The sequence below is a fragment of the Tyto alba genome, unplaced genomic scaffold (genome assembly GCF_018691265.1).
Source record: "Tyto alba isolate M040663 unplaced genomic scaffold, T.alba_DEE_v4.0 Super-Scaffold_7, whole genome shotgun sequence".
NCBI classification, from domain to species: domain Eukaryota; kingdom Metazoa; phylum Chordata; class Aves; order Strigiformes; family Tytonidae; genus Tyto; species Tyto alba.
In genome coordinates this window covers 32731509-32753240 of record NW_024881328.1, presented here as the reverse complement: position 1 = coordinate 32753240, position 21732 = coordinate 32731509, and the positions used below count along the sequence as shown (strand labels likewise).

General features: G+C 37.7%; 1 protein-coding gene across 2 annotated transcripts in view; it reads right to left on the bottom strand.

Annotated features, from left to right (window-relative positions):
* Positions 1-1542: 1542 nt before the first annotated feature.
* Positions 1543-21732, bottom strand: part of HECW2 (HECT, C2 and WW domain containing E3 ubiquitin protein ligase 2) — a 206732-nt gene continuing 186542 nt past the window's right edge. For both annotated transcript variants that reach the window (XM_033010788.2, XM_042808529.1), the window contains exons 23-29: positions 20918-21016; positions 19006-19135; positions 18265-18411; positions 17473-17587; positions 16622-16707; positions 15217-15329; positions 1543-9539 (exon numbers count right to left, since the gene is read on the bottom strand). In XM_033010788.2, the coding sequence (XP_032866679.2) occupies positions 9428-9539; positions 15217-15329; positions 16622-16707; positions 17473-17587; positions 18265-18411; positions 19006-19135; positions 20918-21016 (802 nt within the window). In that variant the 3' untranslated portion in view covers positions 1543-9427. The remainder of the gene's footprint in view (positions 9540-15216; positions 15330-16621; positions 16708-17472; positions 17588-18264; positions 18412-19005; positions 19136-20917; positions 21017-21732) is intronic.

Sequence of the window (21732 nt, the reverse complement as noted above, 5' to 3'; positions counted from 1 at the left end):
CATTTCTGGTAGCAGCAAGATAATGCAAAATTACTTTATAGAAAAAGTTTTCAAATAACAGAAATGTCACTTCAGTATTAGATTCTACAGAGAGTTTATGTAACACAGAGAAGTGACAACTTGCTATTTAACCCTGCAGAGCAAAGGTCTCTTTGGACTGTGTCTTGGTGGGGAGAAGCCTTGCCTAGTGCTGAATAGAGACCAGTATCTCTTACTGGAACTAGTATTATCAGTTACAAAAGTAGAAGGAAATATTTGGCAGGGACTACTGACTTTAATAAAAGACAGAAAAGGGTATTTTTCCCTGAAGATAGTTCCCTGTGAAAATACAGTGCTTTTCTGTGTTACAGCCACTGTTGTAAAGTATGTCACTGCCAGTTCTGATGTTCCACTCAAAAGCAGATACTTACATGAAGCCTGCGCCCCTCCAACATGTTGACTGTGGTATCTGGTGCTTTGTTCATTTAATATGTCACAGTTTTTGTTTCATACGTATTTCTTGTTCAAATTATGTTGCATATGGCTGCAGAATCCTTACTTTCTCTGCTTCCAAAATCATGATTTGTAACATGCCGGTCACCAGAAGCCACTTAGAAAAGGTGATGTAAGAAAGAGTATCTTGTGCTTTCTCTAAAGGTTTTAAAACGCTGCAAATGACATAAAATGATCTAGAGATGAGAGGTACTAATTTAAAAAATGATGTTACGATATATTCAGAGGCACAATAAAAGAGTTGAGCTCCAAAGTGTATTTTGTAAGAAGATTTATTTTAATTAAGTGATTTCATGATGAAACATGGTCTTAAACAAAATATAGATCAGTATGAAAATAAAATTATACACAGAAAAATCTTTTCCCCAAATGTTTTTGAGTAACAGGAAGTACAACACAAGTCATGTATTCAACTGAGTAGATAATCATGTATATCTGTGAGCAGTCAAATATTATAATACATTCCTTGAAGCCAGGCACAACGAAACACATCGTGTGCCCCTGAAACACACTCAACGCATTTTGTATCTGCTCTCTCTGCCTCAAAGAAAAAAAAAGTGAAATGCAAGGCAATGTAAATGGAGAAAAGGACATACACCATCTTAATGCTTGAAGCACATATTCCCCATTTAGTGTTTTGTGAAAGACATACACCAAATTCAGATGAAACTTAAATTGGCTTGTAGAAAGATAGAAAAACTTGGTATTATATTTGATATACAGTCCTGTGAACACTTAACTGAAAAGTATGGAAAGGATTAAAAAATACACGTGTTCTACTTAAAGCTTATAAATAAATACGCACTCTGTATTCTCGGTGCCTGAAATTCTTTAAAAACAAAGAACTTGGTATAAAATTATATCAAGTAATTGTCAAAAATGAGGGTGATGCACCTATATACCTGTTAGATTCTGGATGCCTGCATCCCCACTACAAAAACTTGTAAAACTATATGCACTTTCAAACATGCCGAGTAACCCAACCTGTAGCCTAGCAAGGGCAAGAATATCGACTGACTTGGGGGTACCAGTATTCCACACATCACCTTCTTTTTCTCTAGCTTTCCCCTTCCATACTGTACCAGCCCTTACAAGTACGAATGTTCAGTCACTCATACAAAAAGCAGCCTTGCTGATCAGAATTCATGGATGCCCTCAAGGCTATGTCATTCCAAGGAAAAACAGTACAAAGAAAAAGCATCCTCCTAAGATGATTTTTGTACTTTATATTCCTATAATTCTTCTTCCTCCCTGCAATGCTGATAATAAACAGCAGTCTCCTGAGTGTTGCTGACTCATTGCAGAAAAATGTCCCGATATATAGAACTGTTGAATCATTATGGTCCAACGTACTAGTTGTCTTCTCATTTAGGACTTAAAGTTTATATAAAACTCTTATCACTTCAGTTACCCTGTTGAAGAAGAAAACTTGGAAGGAATTATTCTTTTATACTGACATCCAATCATCTTGGCTTTCAGGTAAAGAACCAGGTTAGCTTCTAGGAAGAGAACAAGATCCTGAAATCTTCCTACTCTCTTACACAGTATTTTTTCTGATAATTTCATTATAGTGTGAATGGAGTCAAGACTTGCATCAGCTTGGTCAAAGCTAACTAGATCACTGAGAATATTTTAATTACCTTAAGTAAGCTTTAGAAACGTCATATCAAGCTCTCCATGGAAATTCATGGTTCTTACAGAACCATAACACACACCCCAACCATCTAAAAATAAAAAAAAAAATCACATCTAAATGATAGGGATTTGGCCCATCACATTTCAAATGACAGTCACCTTTGGTAGTGATGATTTAACTACTTATCAGATGCCATTTCTCTTGCAAAATCCAGCTAGTAATAAACAAAATAATTATTTGTACAAACAGTAAGAGTAAATAGGACTTCTAGACACCACCTTCATTTTATTTAGAAGCCTTCATTTTCCTGAGTAGTCCAAATAAAAAAAAACAAAACAAAACAACCCAAAACCAATAAAACAAGAAAAACCAACACAGAAGTAAGTTTTCTGACTGTGTACTTTAGATTTTCAAAACCTAGTAATTAGGTAAAATATGTCTTGTAGTTGCAGTAACACTACTGTATTTCAGGCTGAATAGTAATTTTTCCTGGATACATTATCATAGCTTAATTTTCAAGCAAAAAGTATTCCCTTTTGTATAGCCAGTCATCAGCACAGCTCACTGTCCTGCTCTATTTGCAAAGCATGGTCCTTTTTCTGTCCCTACTCTTTCAGTCTTGCCTTCACTCTAGCACTGAGCCATGGTTGCACTTGGTATGCTCAATGTGCTGTGTGGAACTGCCATATTTTATCACTACAGCACCTGCAATTACATTCCTTCCTCAGCATTATTTATGAGGCTTCAGAGATTTATTTGCTTATTCATACAGTAATCTGTTTTAAAATTACTCAGCTCCAATGTCTGACTGCAGTCAGCATGGCAATCAGATATGATGTCTCAGCAAAATCTTTTATTGACCTCATTTATACTGCTAGATAAGTATTTCTACCTATAATAACTGTAATTCTCATTTAAAATGAGACATGCCGAATAGTCCATGGAGTATGTCAGGAGCTGCTTGTATTGCAATTAGCAGGCAATGCAGATACGAACGAGGTTTTGAAAGAAACCAGTTCAAGGGCTGTATGACAAAAACCTCCATCTGTGGAAGGCACAGTCCTCGCTAAGGTGATAAATCACATGCTGCTGTGATTCCTGCATCAGCACTCGCCTGCCTCGCTGCAAGAGCTATTCACCCTTCCAGACAACAGCCTGAAGCAGCCCCTGGGGCCTCAGAAATTCTGGCAATAGAAAGCATTGCAAGAAAAATCCCCTGCCTCATTATTGCTTTTGCAAAACTAAAATCAGAGGACATTTTACACTTGGATACCTAATCAGCTGTTTTCCAAAAACTTTCATGACTCTTTTTCTTAAACCACTCACGATCTAGATGTCAGAGTAACAGTGATCCTATCTACTCTCTGGACTGAAGGGAGCTGCTTTTGTTGCAAAGGAGACCGGGTTAATTCTTGATGAAAAAATAAGCCCACAGTCCTACTCTGATACTGTAGCTACAGTCAGCGTAGGTGGCCAGCAATCGTCTCTGGGTGATTGTAGGATTATGTGCAATTAAAAGGGAGAGGACAATCAGCCTTTGGAAGGCAGCCCAGAATAAGGGAGACCAGAGTCCTGCGGAGTTTTGTAGGTCTATACATCTGGAAGCTGATTACATTGATGTCAGCACAAAACTGTTAAATTAGTGGAACAATATACCTCCTGAGTGCTTAGCAAAAGCCCTCTAAGTAGACAAGGCTTTTTCTAGCAGGGGGTTCAGTGAGAAGTTTCTGAAAGTTCTAAAAAAGAAACAACTGAAAAACTAAATACATTTTTCATTATTCAGAAGTTTTTTAAAGGCAGGGAGGATTGAAAGAAGTATAGCTTGGCTCCCTTTCACATTCACCGTAACTTTAAGAGATCTGTGAGAATACATCTCTAGTTTAATAATAATTCTTATTATGCGATGTAATCTGACTGCATTTGGTACATAAAGGACATAAATTCAAAATTCCAATTATTGATTTAGAAGGTGGCTAATCAACAAGTGTAGTAATTATTTCACATAGTCCTCAGGAGATATTTTAATTGCATTTTGAATACATACAGATAGTACAATGGATTGTAACCATTCCAGAGGAGTCCTTCACTGTCATCCTTTTACCTACAGTCAGGAAGAGCCTTTCTAAGCAGTGATCAGAAGGTAATTATGTCACTGATATTAAATAGAACTCTGAAATTAATCATGTTTACCTCAAAATACCCAAGGCATAACATGGCTCTGAGCAAACCCTATGAAGTAGAGCCCTAAATGAAGTTTCAACCTGACCAATACCTTTATTTACATAAAATTATTTTATAAAATACTAGAAATGTTTCAATAGAAAACTTTTCATAGAATGAAGATTCTAAACAGTAGTCTAGTGCTGAAACTAGTCAGTCTGAAACTAAACAGAAGCTTGTGGTCTATTTGAAAGCGATGCATAACATAAACCAACACACACTGTGAAAACTGTATGTACGGTCAGCTTTATAATTTTGCATACTGCTAACAAAAATGGGTTATAAAAAGGTTTTAGCCTTACTGATTTTACTGTAAAGTCCTTTTTTTCCCTCTACTATTTACCTAATGCGTATTTATTTTTCCAGCAAACAAGCAATTTCAAATTTAAATTCCTAAACTCTTTTTTAATTGTAAAATATTTAGGCAAAAAGGTAGACTAGTCCAATAGCAGCCACTGTGGTTGTAAAGGATTTTTTACTTGCAATTGGCGAGCTAGTCAACCCGTATTTCTGCTGTTCCATTTCATACAGCATAATTGAGCCAAAACGCAAACAGTTTAAGCCAGATTTGAGTAGTTATTCAGAAGTTTTGCGTGGAGTTCAGTTTGCTTGTCCAGGGAGAAAAGGATGAGGAGGGCAAAGAGCAGTGATGGTTGAATGTTAATACTGTAAGGTTAACGTTAAAGCTAAGTTTGTAATCTTATGACTGGAGACCAAACTTTTGCCCAATTCCCATTAGTGCTAACAGGAATAAATTACCAGTGGCAACAAAAACGTAATTACTAGTATAATTTAATACTAATTAGTTTCATTCGCTGAAAATAATTAAATTTCTTTATGCTAAGGGAAGTGAAATTACACCATTCTATTCAAACACAGCTGCCACAGATTCCCCTTTAGTGACAAGGAATTCCCTCAGTCCAGAGACAGTGGGTTTGCAAGTAGCTCCATAAACCTCTGCAGCTACTGCTGCAGAAATTCAGTAAACATCTGCAATTAATACTGCTGAGATTACATTTAGCAACCAGATGATATCATTAAAAATGCTACATAAGGAAGCTTTTTTAAAAAAACCCAACTTTTTAAAGGATTAAAAATACATAAGAAACCACAAACCTCTTTTCTTTCCTATAATTTTAAACTAAGCAAACTACCAGTCCGGTGCTCTGCCAGTTTAACTCATGCCAGAAACTTTGTCTGATGTCCTGCCAGCATGCTGCTGCCTACTTTTTCAGTTTCCCCGAAAATTACATATATTCACCCTACCCTGTATGACCCGAGGTTAACCGCTTCGATGTGGAGTTTATGTGGTGCCCAGCAGGCCTATGTATGCAGATGGATTTCACCCTAGATACTCTCTAAGCCATATTAACACCTTTTTATGGTAGGTTCACTACAAGAATAATGAAAGTTTTGTTTAGAAGCAAAAAAGGCAGTTCTTTGATAAATACTAAGGAAAGACAGCAGGCAGGGGTTGAGGGATAGAGTCTGCTTCTGGTCAGCAGGACTGAGTGTTAAATTGGATTTTGTTTTGGATCAAAAGGTGGCTCTCCCGCGTTACCCTGCAAGGTGCTGCTGACGGGGTGACTGGAGGTGACAGGTAGCTGTCTCCTGCCTGCTGCGGGTGAAAACGCTGCTGCCCTAGCTGCTGCTGGCTTGCAGCTTGTGAACGGGTCAGTGCTTGCGGCAGGAGGGGCCGCATTGCTTAATGGCATCAATTACAAGTGTTTCTGGTGTAGTGAGGAGCGTGCTGGCAGGACTGACTGCTAGCAGCGCCAGGTGGGCGGGCTGGGATGCGGGGACCTGGGAAGAGGTGGCCTTTTTGTCTACTTCAGGTTGACTGGCTTTTTTTCCCTGCCTAAACGCAAAGTTCCTTGGCACCGTCTGGAAAAGCTCTGAGGAGATACAGAGCTTTCAGAAAGGCTTCTCAGTCTTTCTCTGTCTGGGCCCTCCTGCCTGCCACAGCACGTCATAAGCAAAAGCACCGTGGTCGCCTGTTGCTGTCATCTGCAGGACATGAAAGTTGGCTTTCACCTGGGACACATTTAACAGGAACGACTTCCCACACCACAGGGAGAATATTCCAAGCAGTAGCCAGGAGACGTGGGTATCTGAGAAAGCTCGGGCTTCCTTTCCTGTACTCCCTCCCTGCTAATCTCTTCAAAGCAGCAGCATTGCTTCTATCATCACAAAGAGCCAGGCAAGTGCTCAAGGCACTGCAGGTAGCCATATCTGGGCAGCTAACTCCCCATCACTTTCAAATACCATTTTCCTAGATTCCCCCAGGTGATGTTGGCAGCAAAGGAGGAAACAGCAGCTTCTCTTCAGTCTCTCTTGGTCTTAATGCTACACAGATACTGGATTGCTTTCATTTATCTTTTTTTTTTTTTTTTTTTTTAAACTGACAGCTGCCCCACTCGTGACCCTGTCACATCTTGACAGAATACTGGATCATCATGACTGATTTCAACTATTTTTACATGCATAAATACAGAACAAATGTGTGCAGTAGATATATTTAAATAAAAATTGAGAAGATGCATTTATTGTTTGAGTTTTGTACAAAAGCATAACCTAAAAGGCAGACTAGTATAAACTTACTTTGTGCCAAATATTTAAACTTTTCATTCCAAAGAGTTTCTGGTTCAAAACTTGTAGATACAGTTTCCACCTGGGAAATCTCCTTTTTAGACCACAGATAACACAGTATTGTAAAATCAAAATTCTGCAGTCCTTCAACCAACCAAAAGTTGCCTTCTGCTTCGAGCACTGGAGTTTTAGCTACTCAGTGAATGGATCATATGAAACATGAGCCATGCTGGAGTGACCCGATGAAAAGTCAGTTTGCCTACTACTCAGTCGCGTTCTGAAAAAAGATGTGCATTAGGATCTGTGACATGCAATCTTAGCAAAGACTGATAAACATATGTGTAAAAATAGGGTGATGTGTTTGGACTTTTCTTTGCTACTTCATATCAGCCAGAAGTAGTGTAAGAAAACCTATGTTACTTAAGCGAGTCCCAGATGTCATGCAGAAGCTCAGTTGTTCCTGAAATAAAAGAATGCCTTCACTCTGATTTTGGAAGTGGGGTTTCCTTTGCACCAGTAACGTTTTCTCAGCAAGCCTGAAGGGCTGTCTCGGTCTTTGTTGCTGCCACCACCACCGCTGCACCTGATTCTGACCTGGAGGGTGGAGCGGCAGTTCTTTGCTGACAACATCTCCACAGGCGTTCACCTCCGCTGCAAAAAACCTCCCACAAGAACAGGCTGGATGCCTCCCTGAGATGCCCTTTCAAGATTCTCCAAAGTGAGAATGTTACTTCAAAAGCCATTTTTCCCACAGAACAGGGCTTGCTGTGCTTCAGTGCCATCAAGAAGGCTAGCGCAAAGCTAGATTCACGTTCTTGTAATTCCGTATCCAAGTGCAGCTTCCTGGAATTTTAAAATGTGGTGGATGCACTGTGTGACAGCAGCTGTACAAGAAACGGCGCGCTGCGCAAGTGTTCCACAAGATCATCTGGAGGAAAGTACCAAAAATAGATGCGAGCAAGCCATGTGTATTTCAGCAAAACTAAGCATAAAGAAATTGGTGTCCATGCAGTTTTTGATATGCCATAAAACCTCTTTCAAATAACATTTGATAGGAAACTATTTATCAGTGAAAATGCAAGCTTAGACACTAGGAACAGTTTACATCTTGTGGGTGTTCACTGATATGGGACAGTGGCATTATGGCCAGTGGCTTACCTTAAAATAGGTTACTCATGGGTTCCCAAATGAGCTATTTTTAATGATGCTGTACAAATAAAAAGTTGGGAGAATATGAAATATCTGTATTAAACTCCACTGCATTAAGTTATCCAATGCATGAAAAATGACCCGGATGCATTTAAAATAAATGCATATTACAATATCACATATAGCATTATAAAATTATTACTTATGTGCACAGTCCTGATATCTATAGACATGGCACCATGAAGAAAGCCTGGTTCCTAAGCGTTTTTATAGATACTTGATAGTGATGCAGTTTGCTATCAGTCAGATCATAATGTCCCTTCAACTTTGGTACATTCAGTGAAAAATAGTTTTGGGAGTTTTTTACTCTTATAAAAATAAAAGGCATTTTTTTTCCTTGAGAGTGCTTAAAGAATAAACACTAGCAGAATGTCTGTTCAAGCATGGAAAGTGACAAAAACAGAAATAGTGTTTTAGTTTGCTTGTTTCCTGTTTACACTCTAAGAAACCTAATATAATGAACCTATAAAAATAAACAGAAGTCACTGTGTTAGGGTTTTTTCCTGATATGCTGTGATAAATTGCTAGTCTCTTCTTAAAATAGTTTCCATGCAGTATAAAGCATAAAATGAGTCTTATTAGGTTATTAAGTTCATTATAACAGCTCATCTTTTGTCATACACACCACTGGCAAACACATTTCCACAAACCTCCATAATGCAAGCAGTTGTTACATCCTTTGTTGCTGACTTTCCTTGCAATTCATTTCTGCCCCAGGAACTTGAGCTCTGTGATACACACCATGCAGGCACTCATAGTCTTAGGTAAAGCAAGTACTGGTTAGGCTGTTATAACATATGGCATAAAGTAATGTACCTTCATGAATTAAAAAAAAAATTATTATTGTGTGATTTTTTTATAATTTACTGGGTAGGTAAGGGGCTTAATGATTTCACGTTTTGACTTGAATTTTCTATTCAACAACTTTGATGAAATCCAGTTTTCGGGTACATGTCAGTTTTGCAGTAGCCAGGTTGATCACAACATGGGATGATGTTTCTTGTTTGCTCAGAACATAAACTTAACAAGTTTGGCGGCCCTGAAAAACCATGGATTGCAAGACTTTTCCCTGCACATCAAGCACACTCTAGTTTCACTGTAGAGAGTTCTGCCACTACCACAATGCTTTTTAATTGCTTCATAAGCTCTTTCAGGGAACCTCATTATTTGAATTGCACCGTGAAATGATTTTCCTCTAGGAAATCCAATACAAACTTTCATTCATTCCTTGAGAAGACAGATCCACAAAAGTCCAATGAGCTGGGCACTGTGGTTTGTATATCACTCAAGTCCAAAAGTACTTGTCTCTTCAACTGCTGTCAACAGTTTTTCATATAACATAGAGAATGATGGATAAGGGGGAAGGTCCAGACGATTGAAACAAGTGTGAGCCCTGAGGGGGGGAAAAAAGAGGAGATGAAGAAGAACATTATTTTAAAAGTTCAAAAGAGAACATACAGACTGGTATGTGCTTGCGTAGAGATGGGCAGATAGTATTCTTTCAGAAGACCTTGTTCTGTCAAATTTCCAATTTCTGTCAATTTTCCAATTGAACAGGTAGTGACATTTAATCTACTTTCTTCTAATTAAAATAAGCCAGTAAGAAGCATTCACAAAAGTCTTTAGAAACACACTGACAGCCCAGAAGGCATGGGATAAATTTTATCCATTAAATGTGCACGAGAAAAGAATGATATAGCATGGTACAATTCAAATAGTCTGTTCTGAAATCTTGACTTTAAATGTATCTTCTGAGAAGTAGTATTTTTTTCTGTACTGATGACACCTGAATATTTGTAATCATAAACAAGATATTTCAGTACACTGAATATGCACAAGATATTGGAATTGATGAAATATTAAAAAAAAAAATACTCCAGATATACAGGAAACAATTCCACAGTAGTAAAGGACAGACAAAGTAGATGCTCTTCCATTTCCTTGGTACATGGATCGTGTTCTTGGGAAGTTACTGCTTTTGCTGATTTACACTATGTACATATCTGTCCCTGCAAGCCAATGACCTTTAGAATAATACTTTTTGTAATTACACAAAACTATGCATGTACCTCTAGCACACCACCCTGCTTTCTTAACAGGACAGCCACATGGTTTACTTTTCAGTTTCCAAAGTCCATCTACCTCAGTTTTTTGACCACTTGGAACTGACTCTCAAAACCTCTTCCAGGGAAGGAAAAGGGAGGTGATAAAGTTTTCTTCTCTTAGTAGAATAATGGATATCATTGCCTGACCTCAGGGCAGGCAAACGATAATACTTTCTAAAATGCTAGAGTGGATAAGCCTGCTCTAGTGAAATAGATAGCATAACTATGAATGCAATGGGTTCTTGAGGAATAAATGATGCAAAGAGAGGCTGGAGGCATCTTTTCTGCTCTGAAGCTTTGTACCAAAGCCTCACTTTAGACTGATTTTAGAGGATGAGGACCTTTTTGTATTTTGGCAGGTCTCTGTTTACAAATACTTTATTCTTTTGCAATAAAACACATCACAGTTATTTAAATACAATGCAGCTGAAAAAACCCCTTTTCTTGCAGTGACCTGCCCTTCATCAGTATGATCCATATTAAGTGTAAATAATGTCAATGGAAGGACTGAACAAGCTCCCTCCTCGCAGCAAATGCAACTCCTCATTTAACCTAACCACTCCCAGAAATCTGAGTGTCTACAACAGACTTGTAGTTAGGTTTCTCTGAGCCAGAAAGTGCTGCCTTTCATGTAAGAAATTCATTAATTGCCATTCTAAGTGGCTTTCAGTTCCCAGCTACAAGGATGGAACATGAAGGGAAGTGGGTTAATCTTGTTTGTTAAAAACATGAGTCCATTACAAACCATCATCGAAGCTGAAACACTCACTTAGTTACAGCCTTATAGTGTCATAAAAATATCAGGCTGAAGAAATCTATACACAGTACAGAAGGTCACATCATTATAAACACAGTCCAAACACCAAATGCGCAATCACTTAAAAAAGCACTGTATTTTGCACCCTCCCCAAATATAGTACGCTTGCTTAGAAGTACACTGCTAGTACTTGCTGTGTAGCAGAGAGGGCATTTTGCCCCGCTGTATTCCAGGGGCCTGGTAAAATTTATCTACCCAGCCATCCGTCTAAAGCTCCTTGAGGAAAGCTTTCTTTGTGCTCCTTGTTTGCCTTTCCAAAAACCTTACAAAGTAATATCTGTGATAGAGAGTGAAGCATTGCATTTTCTGCAGAGTACTTAAAAAAAAAAAAAAAAAAAAAATTCCCTTTTGAAGAAAGAGACTGCTTTAGACCCAGCAGCTAATGAGCAACTGAACTCAGTGATCCTTTAAGTTCAGTGTATAGTGTGGAAGAGTCTTAGGCAATTAACAGTCTAACCACATGTTTCTGCTGCATGGGGCTGACAGCCGCTCATTAGAACTATGGATCATGCTGTGTGGGCTGTAAAACCACAAATTATAAAAGATGCAGTATATAATTAGCAAGGGATTCATTACATACTGGTTTAATAGTAAGCCAGCATTTTGTTTACATTTATTAAGAGAACTGAGTTTTATCTTAATTCTGAGGGCAATTTTGAAAATGCTATCACCTACTTTGGGAAACCAAGTCATTAAAAAAGACAAAAACTTAAGATCTCTGTCTTCTGACAGAATGCATGCTTTTCTCACCCTAACAAGCAACTTCGTAAGTCTTTGAGAAGGAAGTTTTTTTTTCCTCTGGACAATATTTTCCCATTCCAACATTTCAAACCAAGTAGGCACTAACTGTTCATCTTCCTGGACTCATATTTTATGACAACATGAAAAAAACATCTTGGTTCCTGAAGTCTAAGAGTCCCAGTTAATCTCCCCTTCATTTTGATTATAGTAGTAAAATAGAGTGACTTAGGGTTAAAATCCAGCAGTCAGACATAAATGCTATTTGCATGTGAATCATCACATGCACATATATATATATATATATATATATATATATATATATATATATAATGTACAGCAGTGAACCTGGAACCAATTTCTCAACATGTAAGTGAATTGAAAGAGTAACAGTCCCTCCACTGATTTAGTGTAATCTACAACACAGGGCAAAAGAAGGAAGTAGAAATGGTGTCAGGGATAGCAATAGTTAAGCTAAACCTGTAATAATCTTTTCAGGGCCTGCTACTGACTTGTTAGTGTAAAAGATGGTGATACAAGATAGGCAACCTAACATGCGCCTCAAGAGATCTCACTATTTTGATTCAGCAGAACTGACTATACAGCATTCAGAACAGTGGGATCTAGGTAAACATCTAGTGAGTACTTTTGTGCTTATATTCACAGCTGCTTAGACCACACTCACATACCTAAGTAACTGTATTAGTTGCCTTCTGTGTCTCAATATCAGGAAGAAGAGATGGGGACAGGTATTATGTTTTCAGCAGTGCAGTAGGTTTTTCAGAAACAAAGGAAGAAACACAAGCCCACTGACTTGTTCAGTCCTAGCTTTTGCCACCCTCACACCAAGTATTATCACATTTCACAAGCGCTCCCCCCTAAAATCAAAAGAGCAATTTGCAAAGTATAACACCGCTGTGAGTGAGGGATGGTGCCTTAACACAAATGCTTTAGTTATCTGAGAATCAGTAAGAGTCACAGAGTCCTAGGGCAGCATTCTCAGCAGATCCAGCAATGTGTTTACACACGCAGGGCTTGTTTGGAAACCTTTTGAAAGTTTGCTACTCGGGGTTGTTGTTAATGATGTCTTACCTTCAAGCCAGTACTACTTGGCATTTGCACATTAAGTCTCTGAAGCTGCTGAGATGCAGGCTGAAGCTACACTGCATGCAGGAACTAGATATGTAAAAATACAAATACTACTTTCTGCTCAGGGCTTAGCCCATTTAAGCACAAACATGGTAGATCATTTATTTTTTATGAGATCAAAGTTCCCCATGTACAAATGCCAGGAATTGCCAGCTCACGACAACTGTAGACATTTGTCATACGCAGTTGTTTTTATTTTAACAAAACAAGTGTGCTGTTGGTTTATTTTCATTCTCACACTTGTATGTTAAAAACTACCTACAGAGACAAAAATCAAAAGTTTCCTAACCAAGGGTGTCATAAATGAAATTTCAAAGGTGTGATACATTCTTCTAAACATGAAGAGTTGTCATTTCCCCTACACTTACCTAACACCATACAGTAGCAAAGATTCTCAACATGTTTCTCCTTGTTCCACTACAGGAAGCAGTTTTATTCTGCAGTTTATTACAATCAGGTCTCTGCGTAACCTTTTCAGAGGAAATCCCGAGCATCCTGTTCTGGCATGTCCTGACCTTTTCCATGTTGCAAGATGTGCTTGTTAGCACCAGGAATTCCAGTATTAAAGAATATACAGAAAAACTCCCACCATCTCTTTTCTTACTTAAACTCACAAGAAAATCTTGTATTTTGAAGTCAGAAATTATATTTTTTAAAATCCAGGTTTTTTTCTTTTTAAACAGAATGAAAGCTAGTTCATACATCAGTCATATGCAAACTATAATGTAGACTTACCAAGGTGGAAGGTATTACTAGGCCCCCAAAGGACATGAGAGTATTTGATTTGAAATAGCAATTTCCAGAATTTGCTTATTTCTAATCCTCAGTTGCCTGGCTCTCACTTGTACTGTAAACTGGAAAGATGGCTTTGTTTAAAGGCCACCTGCTGCACCTGTGGATTTCGCAGGGCCACTTCTGTGTCTTTGACTTTCTCAGTGCCATTCAACTGGCAGCCTGCAGGCAGGTGCCAGCCGAAGGGACGTCTCTGCCTCTGACTTTATGCTGGAGGAAAACACTAAGGGTTGTTGGTCAGAGAAACTCTCTGTGTATCTGACAGATGCCTTGTGTCTAAAAAGAGACTTTGAATGCAAGTTATTCCTGAGAAATCTTGTTTAAGAGAAATGGGCTAGAATTAGGGTTGAATTTCCTCCGTTGATCAGCCTAGCCCAAAGACACCACCGCAGGCTGTAAGGAGCATATTAAAGCTGAGATCTGATTAGAGTTAGTTCACTCACACTCCGCACACTAATCTGTGTCTAACCACTGTTAACCTATTCTAGAGGCTACAGAGTTATAGAACTGGATGAAAGGAAATCTTCCAGAAACGTATCAGCCTGATCACAATATAGAAAAGACTAGAACCTGTCATTTTTTGTCAGCGAAGCATCCACGCTAGATGGTCCTTACATCACCCATATGTTACTAGTCTAGTCCTGGTATCGTTACCATGATCTTTTGAAAACAACTTTTTCCTGTCTTTACAAAATGGAAAATTTAGAAAAGCAACTTTTTCTTTTTTTTTTTAACCTTTTCATCCTACTCCTCCAAACCTGCCATCACCCAATTTAAATGCTGCCTCTTGTCTGCAAGGACTTGTACAACTTGACTCCTTGTTTCAGATCTTGGACTCTCATCCTGTTCCTTTACCATCTTCACATATTTCAATTGATCCTACTGGTTCTCTTTGAAATCTTTATCTTCTCTTGTTCCTGTGCTGCTTCTTATGTCAAATGACACACCCCCCCTTCAAAATATACCTCTTTTGCAGTTCATAACTTGCCTCTTCTGTATTTGTTAACACTCATGACATCAGAGCATAAAAATTACATCACTAAACTGTAAGGGCTGTGTGTGTCTAATGCAAAAGCCTGATAGTAGTTTTCACTCAGACACGGTCACAAGTGCTATTTAATTTTAATTCGTATTAATTTTTGCTCCTAAGTAATGAACTGCATGTTCAGCAAGTAAATACTTGCACATTTAATCAAATATAACAAAATAAAGTTCAGAAGTAGTTATCATTCTAATGTAATTTTCCATTAAAAAAAGCATTACAATATGGATGTCAGCCACATATGCCTTGTCCATCTTATAAGAACAAAATTGAGTTCAAAGAAAAATGGATGCATCAGACACTGGAACACCAGGGAGGGAAATTTTCATGTAAGGCATATTTGTTTATGTTTCTCAAACAGCTCATCTGTTATCTCAATAACTGATACTCGAAAGTATCTCTAGCATTAATACACACACAGTTGTACCTTGGAAGAGCAGTGATCTTCCCCCACTTCTCTACGCAGAACCTTCTTGGACCATTGCTCCCCCGCAGAGAGGCAAATCCTTCATAAGGTATGCTGGACGTGCCTGTAACAAACTGCCAGCACAAACAAAACATCACGGATACTGGAGACACAGATGGTGTGGGTTAGAAATTTATTTATATCAGCATACCCCCTGAAGTCCAAATGCTTATGTAAAAGGATTTGCAAAATAAGGAAATCTGTGAGGCACAAGTGATAAATATTACTTTAAATGAAGGATAAGAGAAAACAGACCATTTCCTGGTAAGGCTCTAGAAAAGACAATTTATCAGATTAATCTCCTTCAAAGGTTTCTCTTTGAAAGCATAATTATGCTACATAAATACAGTAGAATAAAACACTATTAATATTGTTACTTACACTTAGGCCTAAGTGAGTTTTTCTATGCTGTCTTTATTCTGTATTAAGAGGCACTAATAAAAAAGTAATAACGTATGAGAAAGGCTTTGTGTTATATCTTTTTGTCTATATGTATTATAAACCGTTATTAAATACTGTAAGAAAAGGACTACGTTCTGAAGGTTAGGTGGAATGTGCACTGACATTTCCTGAAATGCTGTCCCGTTGAGCAGATTTAGTTATAATCTGTCATGAACAGATCAAACATGGGTTTTGACAGATCAGAGGCTACTTAATTTTTAATGATCTGGGTATGATAAAAACTTTTGACTAACAGATGTGGTAGGAACATATAAGCAGACATCTCTGGCTCTCCATCAAATAGGATGTCCTACACTGCTTTTTACAGACCTTTTAAAAATACTTAAACAGATAAAAAAAGAAAATCCTTCATCATACTCGTATAGGTAACTCAATGATCAGACGCAAATTCTGAATTGTTAAAAATAGTGGATTTTATAATAGATCAAGAACCTGGTATGGTTTGGGGTGGGGGTTTGTGTGTTTCTTTAAAGATATGATGGATGTAATCTGAATTTCAAAAAATTAACTCGATAGTAAACCCACATGTATAAACATTCCTCTGTTGAGAGGTTTTTATCCTTCATCAGCAGGATGACTGGATTGCAAAGGCTGACTTAGTGAAAATTGAATTGGACTGATTTTCAGGTTTTCATACCTTTACTAGTCTTAATACACTTTTAATCAAACAATACTAAAGGATAATTGACATCACATACTGTATCTTAAATGTATTTTTTAACATAGAAATCCTTAAAAATAGCTGTGAGCTTCAGTCACTTAAAATTAATGCAGTTAGTCTTGGAGGATTGTCAGGTTATTCCCAGTAGCCAGCATCACCATCATTTTTGGATGTCAAACCTGGATGGAACGAGTTTCCCATCTAATTTTAATGATGTACACTAGTTCTACACAGATTCCTTACCTGTAAAAGTCTTAGCCGTTGTTCGTTGTTGAACCTTTCCACAGCAGCCCAGAACCACCGAATTACAATGTGATTGTCATGATAACCTGTCAAAACAAGAAGAGCCTTTATACCTTTAGGTGCTACAAAAGTGGCTGTGAGAATAGTTAGTAAGTTTTTTTCTTACTTGGCCCTAGTCACAATAATGCCATATTTCTCACCCAATTGCAGCAACTACAGGAGGTGAGAGAAGAACACTAAAATGCTTGCAAATCTTAAAAGCACATTCACTGACAAAAAGGAGTGAAATCTCTTTTGCAAGCATTCTTCCATTAATCAATCACTAACAGGAATGCCAATTCTTGAAATATTCCAATGCTGTGCTTTTTATATATCTAAAGCTATAAATGATGCTGCAACCATCTCTCAAAGTAGTTCCCAAATCTTCCGTTATTCTCAGATTATCTCAACTGCCAGCCTGCGGTCTCTGGGATTACTTCTAATTTCCTGTCTTCTTTGACAGTGGGAAGAGGTAGAGTGGAAAAAAGGTAGATCCTACTAATAATGGTTACCATTTTCTTTTGTCTCCAGTGCCTGGGTGGTACTTTACTAGTGTGCAGGTGAGCACAGCACTTTCTGAGGGGAAGACTGTTCTGTTATGCTCTCCAGGCAAGAACAGTAAGGGCAGAGCTGCATGGAGAAGCAATGAAGCAAACTAAAATGGACAAATTATCTTCTCCTAATGCAAACTTAACCAAAGAAGTAAAGAAGATACTGAAGATGTCTTCATGGGATGGTTCGTTATTGTCTTAGAAACTGGGTAATTCCAGGCCCCCCAACACTATCAGTGAACAATTCAAAATTAAGGTTACCTCCTCTGTACTCTGTATTATTTCTCCAATCACTCAAATCAATTTCTGCTGTTCCAGCTATAACCAGTTCCAGTTCTCTGGCATCAAATACAGACACAAGCCTCGCATCAACCACCTGTGAAAGGAAATAAAATGCGTAGCAACATTTAATTTACTGATTTTTGCCTCACCATAAAAGGCTTGTCTGCTGCTAAGACATTTACCAGGTAACATTTCTCTCATGAATGCAAGGAATTAATTTTTTTTTTTATTATTTTAAAAGGCAAATAAATGGACTTCTTTTTCTTACATTAGAGTTCCATTCAGTTTCATTAGAGAATCACAGTGACTGGGAGAGAATTTTATTGACAAATAATATTGAGTTATTTCAGGACAAATGAAGTTCAATACATTCAATTAATTACATTGTCCTTGTTAAAACAGGCAAGAGAGAAATACCTGGAAATATACCCAGTCTACTGTTTTACACTGAGTATGGCATGCACACAAAAAGACTCAATGGCCCAGTGAAGAAACAGACAGGTCACTTTAGCAAGCATTCACTGCTAATCATACAAATAGCGATCAGTAGTATTTTCCAGTTTAAAGAAGATACATCACCTTAGTGTTTAAGTCAGTGGTTAATAAAATTATATTTGTAAACCTCCCCTCAACCCCCAGATATCTGTAAGGGCACTTCCGTTTATATATGTATCTGCTTTTTGGGACTCCATATTTGGGAAATGCGCATGAGGAGTAAAATATTTTGGGAGGATAAAGGAAGAAAGGAAATTTAATTTTGGAGTTTTTTACCTCATAGAAACCACGAACTAGACTTTCTGTTTGTTGTACAACACCTCTCTCAATTCTCCATTTCACCATTCTTTCTATATATTCTTTCTTGTTCTTTTCAGTGACTGGGATGTTAGCACCTCCTGGCTTTAGTTCCCGTTCAGTGATCTTAGGAAAAAAACATCCAAGTGCCACCACAGTATGATAAATACAAAAGAAAAAACTGTAGTAATTTAAATTTTTTAGTTGAAGTAATTCCTCAAGAGGACTAGCCAAAACTGACTTTAGCAAAGTAGAATATGTGAAGTAAGAGAACATAAAACAAATCTTTTTTTTTTGGATAAAATCATATTTAAAATCCCATTTAGTCTGAAGAATCTTCCTATGTAGTATGAAAAATAATCTGAGAAGAAACAATCTTTACAGCGACTAAAGTAGTGAAGTCTTCTAAATAATATCGTAACAAAGGTGTTGTAATCTTTGAATGCTAACTCTGCTGCAATTAAATTCAGGCAAACTACCTCCAGCAAAACAATCCAAAATTCTGATATTTCAGATAATCTCTAGAAAATCTCCTTAACCAGAAAGACATGTTTGACTGGTTACAAATAATAATTCCTCCTTAGATTTCAACATTGTTTTCATCAAGCAGGATTTTATACAAATAAGTTCAAATCAGCATGGAGTGATAATCATTATTCTGTCCAAATAAATGTTTATCAAGCAGCAGAATACACAAAGAAAATTAAGAATCTTGCACACCTGCCCAAAAACTTCTTCATTTACAGTAAATGTGAGATCTAGGATATCATGTATATCATTATCTTTCATCCACTGCAAACTCTGGTGAAACTCCTCGTCGAGATACTCCAGGTCACTCAGGTCACAGAGTCTAACATAAAGAAGAAGAAAACACACAGATAGAGATGATGGCAGTAGCTTGTGCTCAGTAACTACACTCAGATACGACAGTCCTGAAAAACAGATGGAGAATGGAAGCCAAGAGAAAAATCAATAGAATAATGAAGACACTACCTAAAATCTCTGTTTATTTGCCCAGTAGTAGCAGTTATTGTATAACACAAAATAATTTGGTTAATATACAAAATTCCAGAATATATTTATTTGAAGACACATGGCTTTTTAAGCTTATGGTGAGTCTGTCCCATGTTTCCTGTGAAGAGTATTTTGGAATTATGAAAATACATAGATTTTAGAGACAAAAAATTCAAATCACAAAAGAAATGGTTTTTGTAATAAGCAACTACTATCCTTTTTGCTTATGTGACTACACTGCCAACTCTCTTGTCCCTTCATTGTGCAAACAAGTCTGTTCAGATACCCTACTTACCACAGAAATATCTTTTTACCTGCTGCCATATTTCCCCTTACCTAGTCCTTCTTTTGCATATCCAACCTGTAAGTCAACTGCCCTTTGCTGTCTTTAACAGTTACTACTCCAAGCTTTGAACATGTCATGTCTTTAACACCATGGTGGCAATTTCTGCCATTCTTCCTAACTCCTTAAATCCCAGTTCTGTGAACTATGACACCGGGACTATTCATTAAGTAAGGTGCTTTTCAGCTGCAGGGTTCCCTGCCTGCTTCTATGCTTGAGTCCGTATAAAGTCAGAAGAAAGCCCTGTGCTTTTAGTTAGATGTTCAAGTGTAGTTTAAGTGACATCCTGCAGTGACAGCCCAAAATAATGGATTGGACACAATGTCCGATCTGCAGAGGTAGACTGGATGGCTCATCAGTTCTGAGGAAAGCAAAGGTCCAGGGATCAGGTGGGGAAGTTGCATGAATTAGGCTGTGTACAAAAGTGGCCGCCCTTCATTTTTAATTTTACTGTTTAGAGAACCACCAAGTTAAACAATTAATTTAATTTGGCAGTCACACAACATTAGTATTGAAGTCCACCTAGGGTAAGTCCTCATTCTCATTAAAATTATGCTGTTAGCATTTAGATAGTTTTAAAAAATATGTGCAATAAGAATGAACGCATTACTCCACACTACTAGAATGTATGATGTTTTACACAAAAAACATCCTTCCAGTCTTGTCAAAACCAGCTTTCAAATGGAGGACAAAAAGTAAAGCACCTGAAGTTCATTAGGTCTTAAATTCCAGACATGCTGAGCAAGTGCAGCTGCTCTCATTGTTTCAGCCAGAACAGGAGGAGTAGTTCTGAAAACAAAGTCTAAATTACATCAAAGTAAAGCTCCTCAAAATGGAGATTGCAAACAATCAGTTTACCTCTGAGAATGGCTCTTGCAGTCTAAGTTATGAAGTGATTCATACCCTGTCCTGTGAGACATTACAAGACAAATGAGTAAGAACTCTATTAATATCTGGAATAAAACCACAGCATCTCATTGTACAACTTCAAATGTAAGATTTTGTAGATGAAAACTGGTAACGTGGCTAAAACAAAACAGGTTTTCATACTGATCAGAAACAACATTCTGAGTTATTACGTAGCTGGCTAATAACCATAAGCAGAAACAAGTAAACTTCTATTTTTAAAAGTCCTGGATTGAAGTGAAATTATTAAATTACAAATAATGGCCTGTCTTCTTTGACAATAAACCACCATAATTTCTCCATACACAAAATGGCATTGTCCATGGGGAAGGAACGAAACAAAAAAGGAGACAGAACAATCCTACTCACATTCGGAGGAGTGCTTTATAAAAGGGTCGTGTAAAAAAGGCATCTAGCAAATACTGATGTATCAGAGCAAGACCAAGGATTCGGCCACTAAACCTGAACCTGGAAGAGAAAGAGTTACAATTGCTACATTGAAACTTTGTGGTTTGTGCACTGCTCTGTCATCAAAACTTACATATATTTCCAAACAGCATTTTAAAATCAGATAGCTACGTCTAAATTGTGGTATTTTTTTTTTTCTTGTGTTTCTTCTACATTCTCAGTAAGGCACAGAAAAAATGCAAGTCTGCGGGGTGTGGAAAATCCCTCAGATACCTAAGTTGCAACTTCTCAAAAATGTTAAATCTGTATTAACCCAATCAAGCCCTGCCAGACAAGCCTCTTTATGAAAGCATATCTTCCAAAATTATAGCCATTGTCTGTTTTCTTTACAGGCCCCATATAGGATTAACTTGGTTTTGTGTTACTGGGAGGCCAAAGGTTTTTTTACCCTTTCCCAGCCTGACAGTTCTTGCTGTCTGTCTGTTCTGCTTACAGTAGCTCCTTGCTCCCTCTTCTGACTGGTGATTATGGAGTTCTATATATATATTTTCACAAACAATGGCTGGAAGCTTTTTTATGCATCACAGTGCTCTCCAGCCCTGTGGCAATGGGATCTAAATGATCTCCTCCTCTCCTCTCTTCCTTCCCCTATCACCTTCATTTTGTCAGGTGTGTAAGGAGGGTTGGGGGGGAGAGAGTGAGTTTGACAGATTTGAGATCAGATAGCAGCAACTTTGAGACAGTAAGGTCTTCGCAAATAATCCCATGAGAATAAA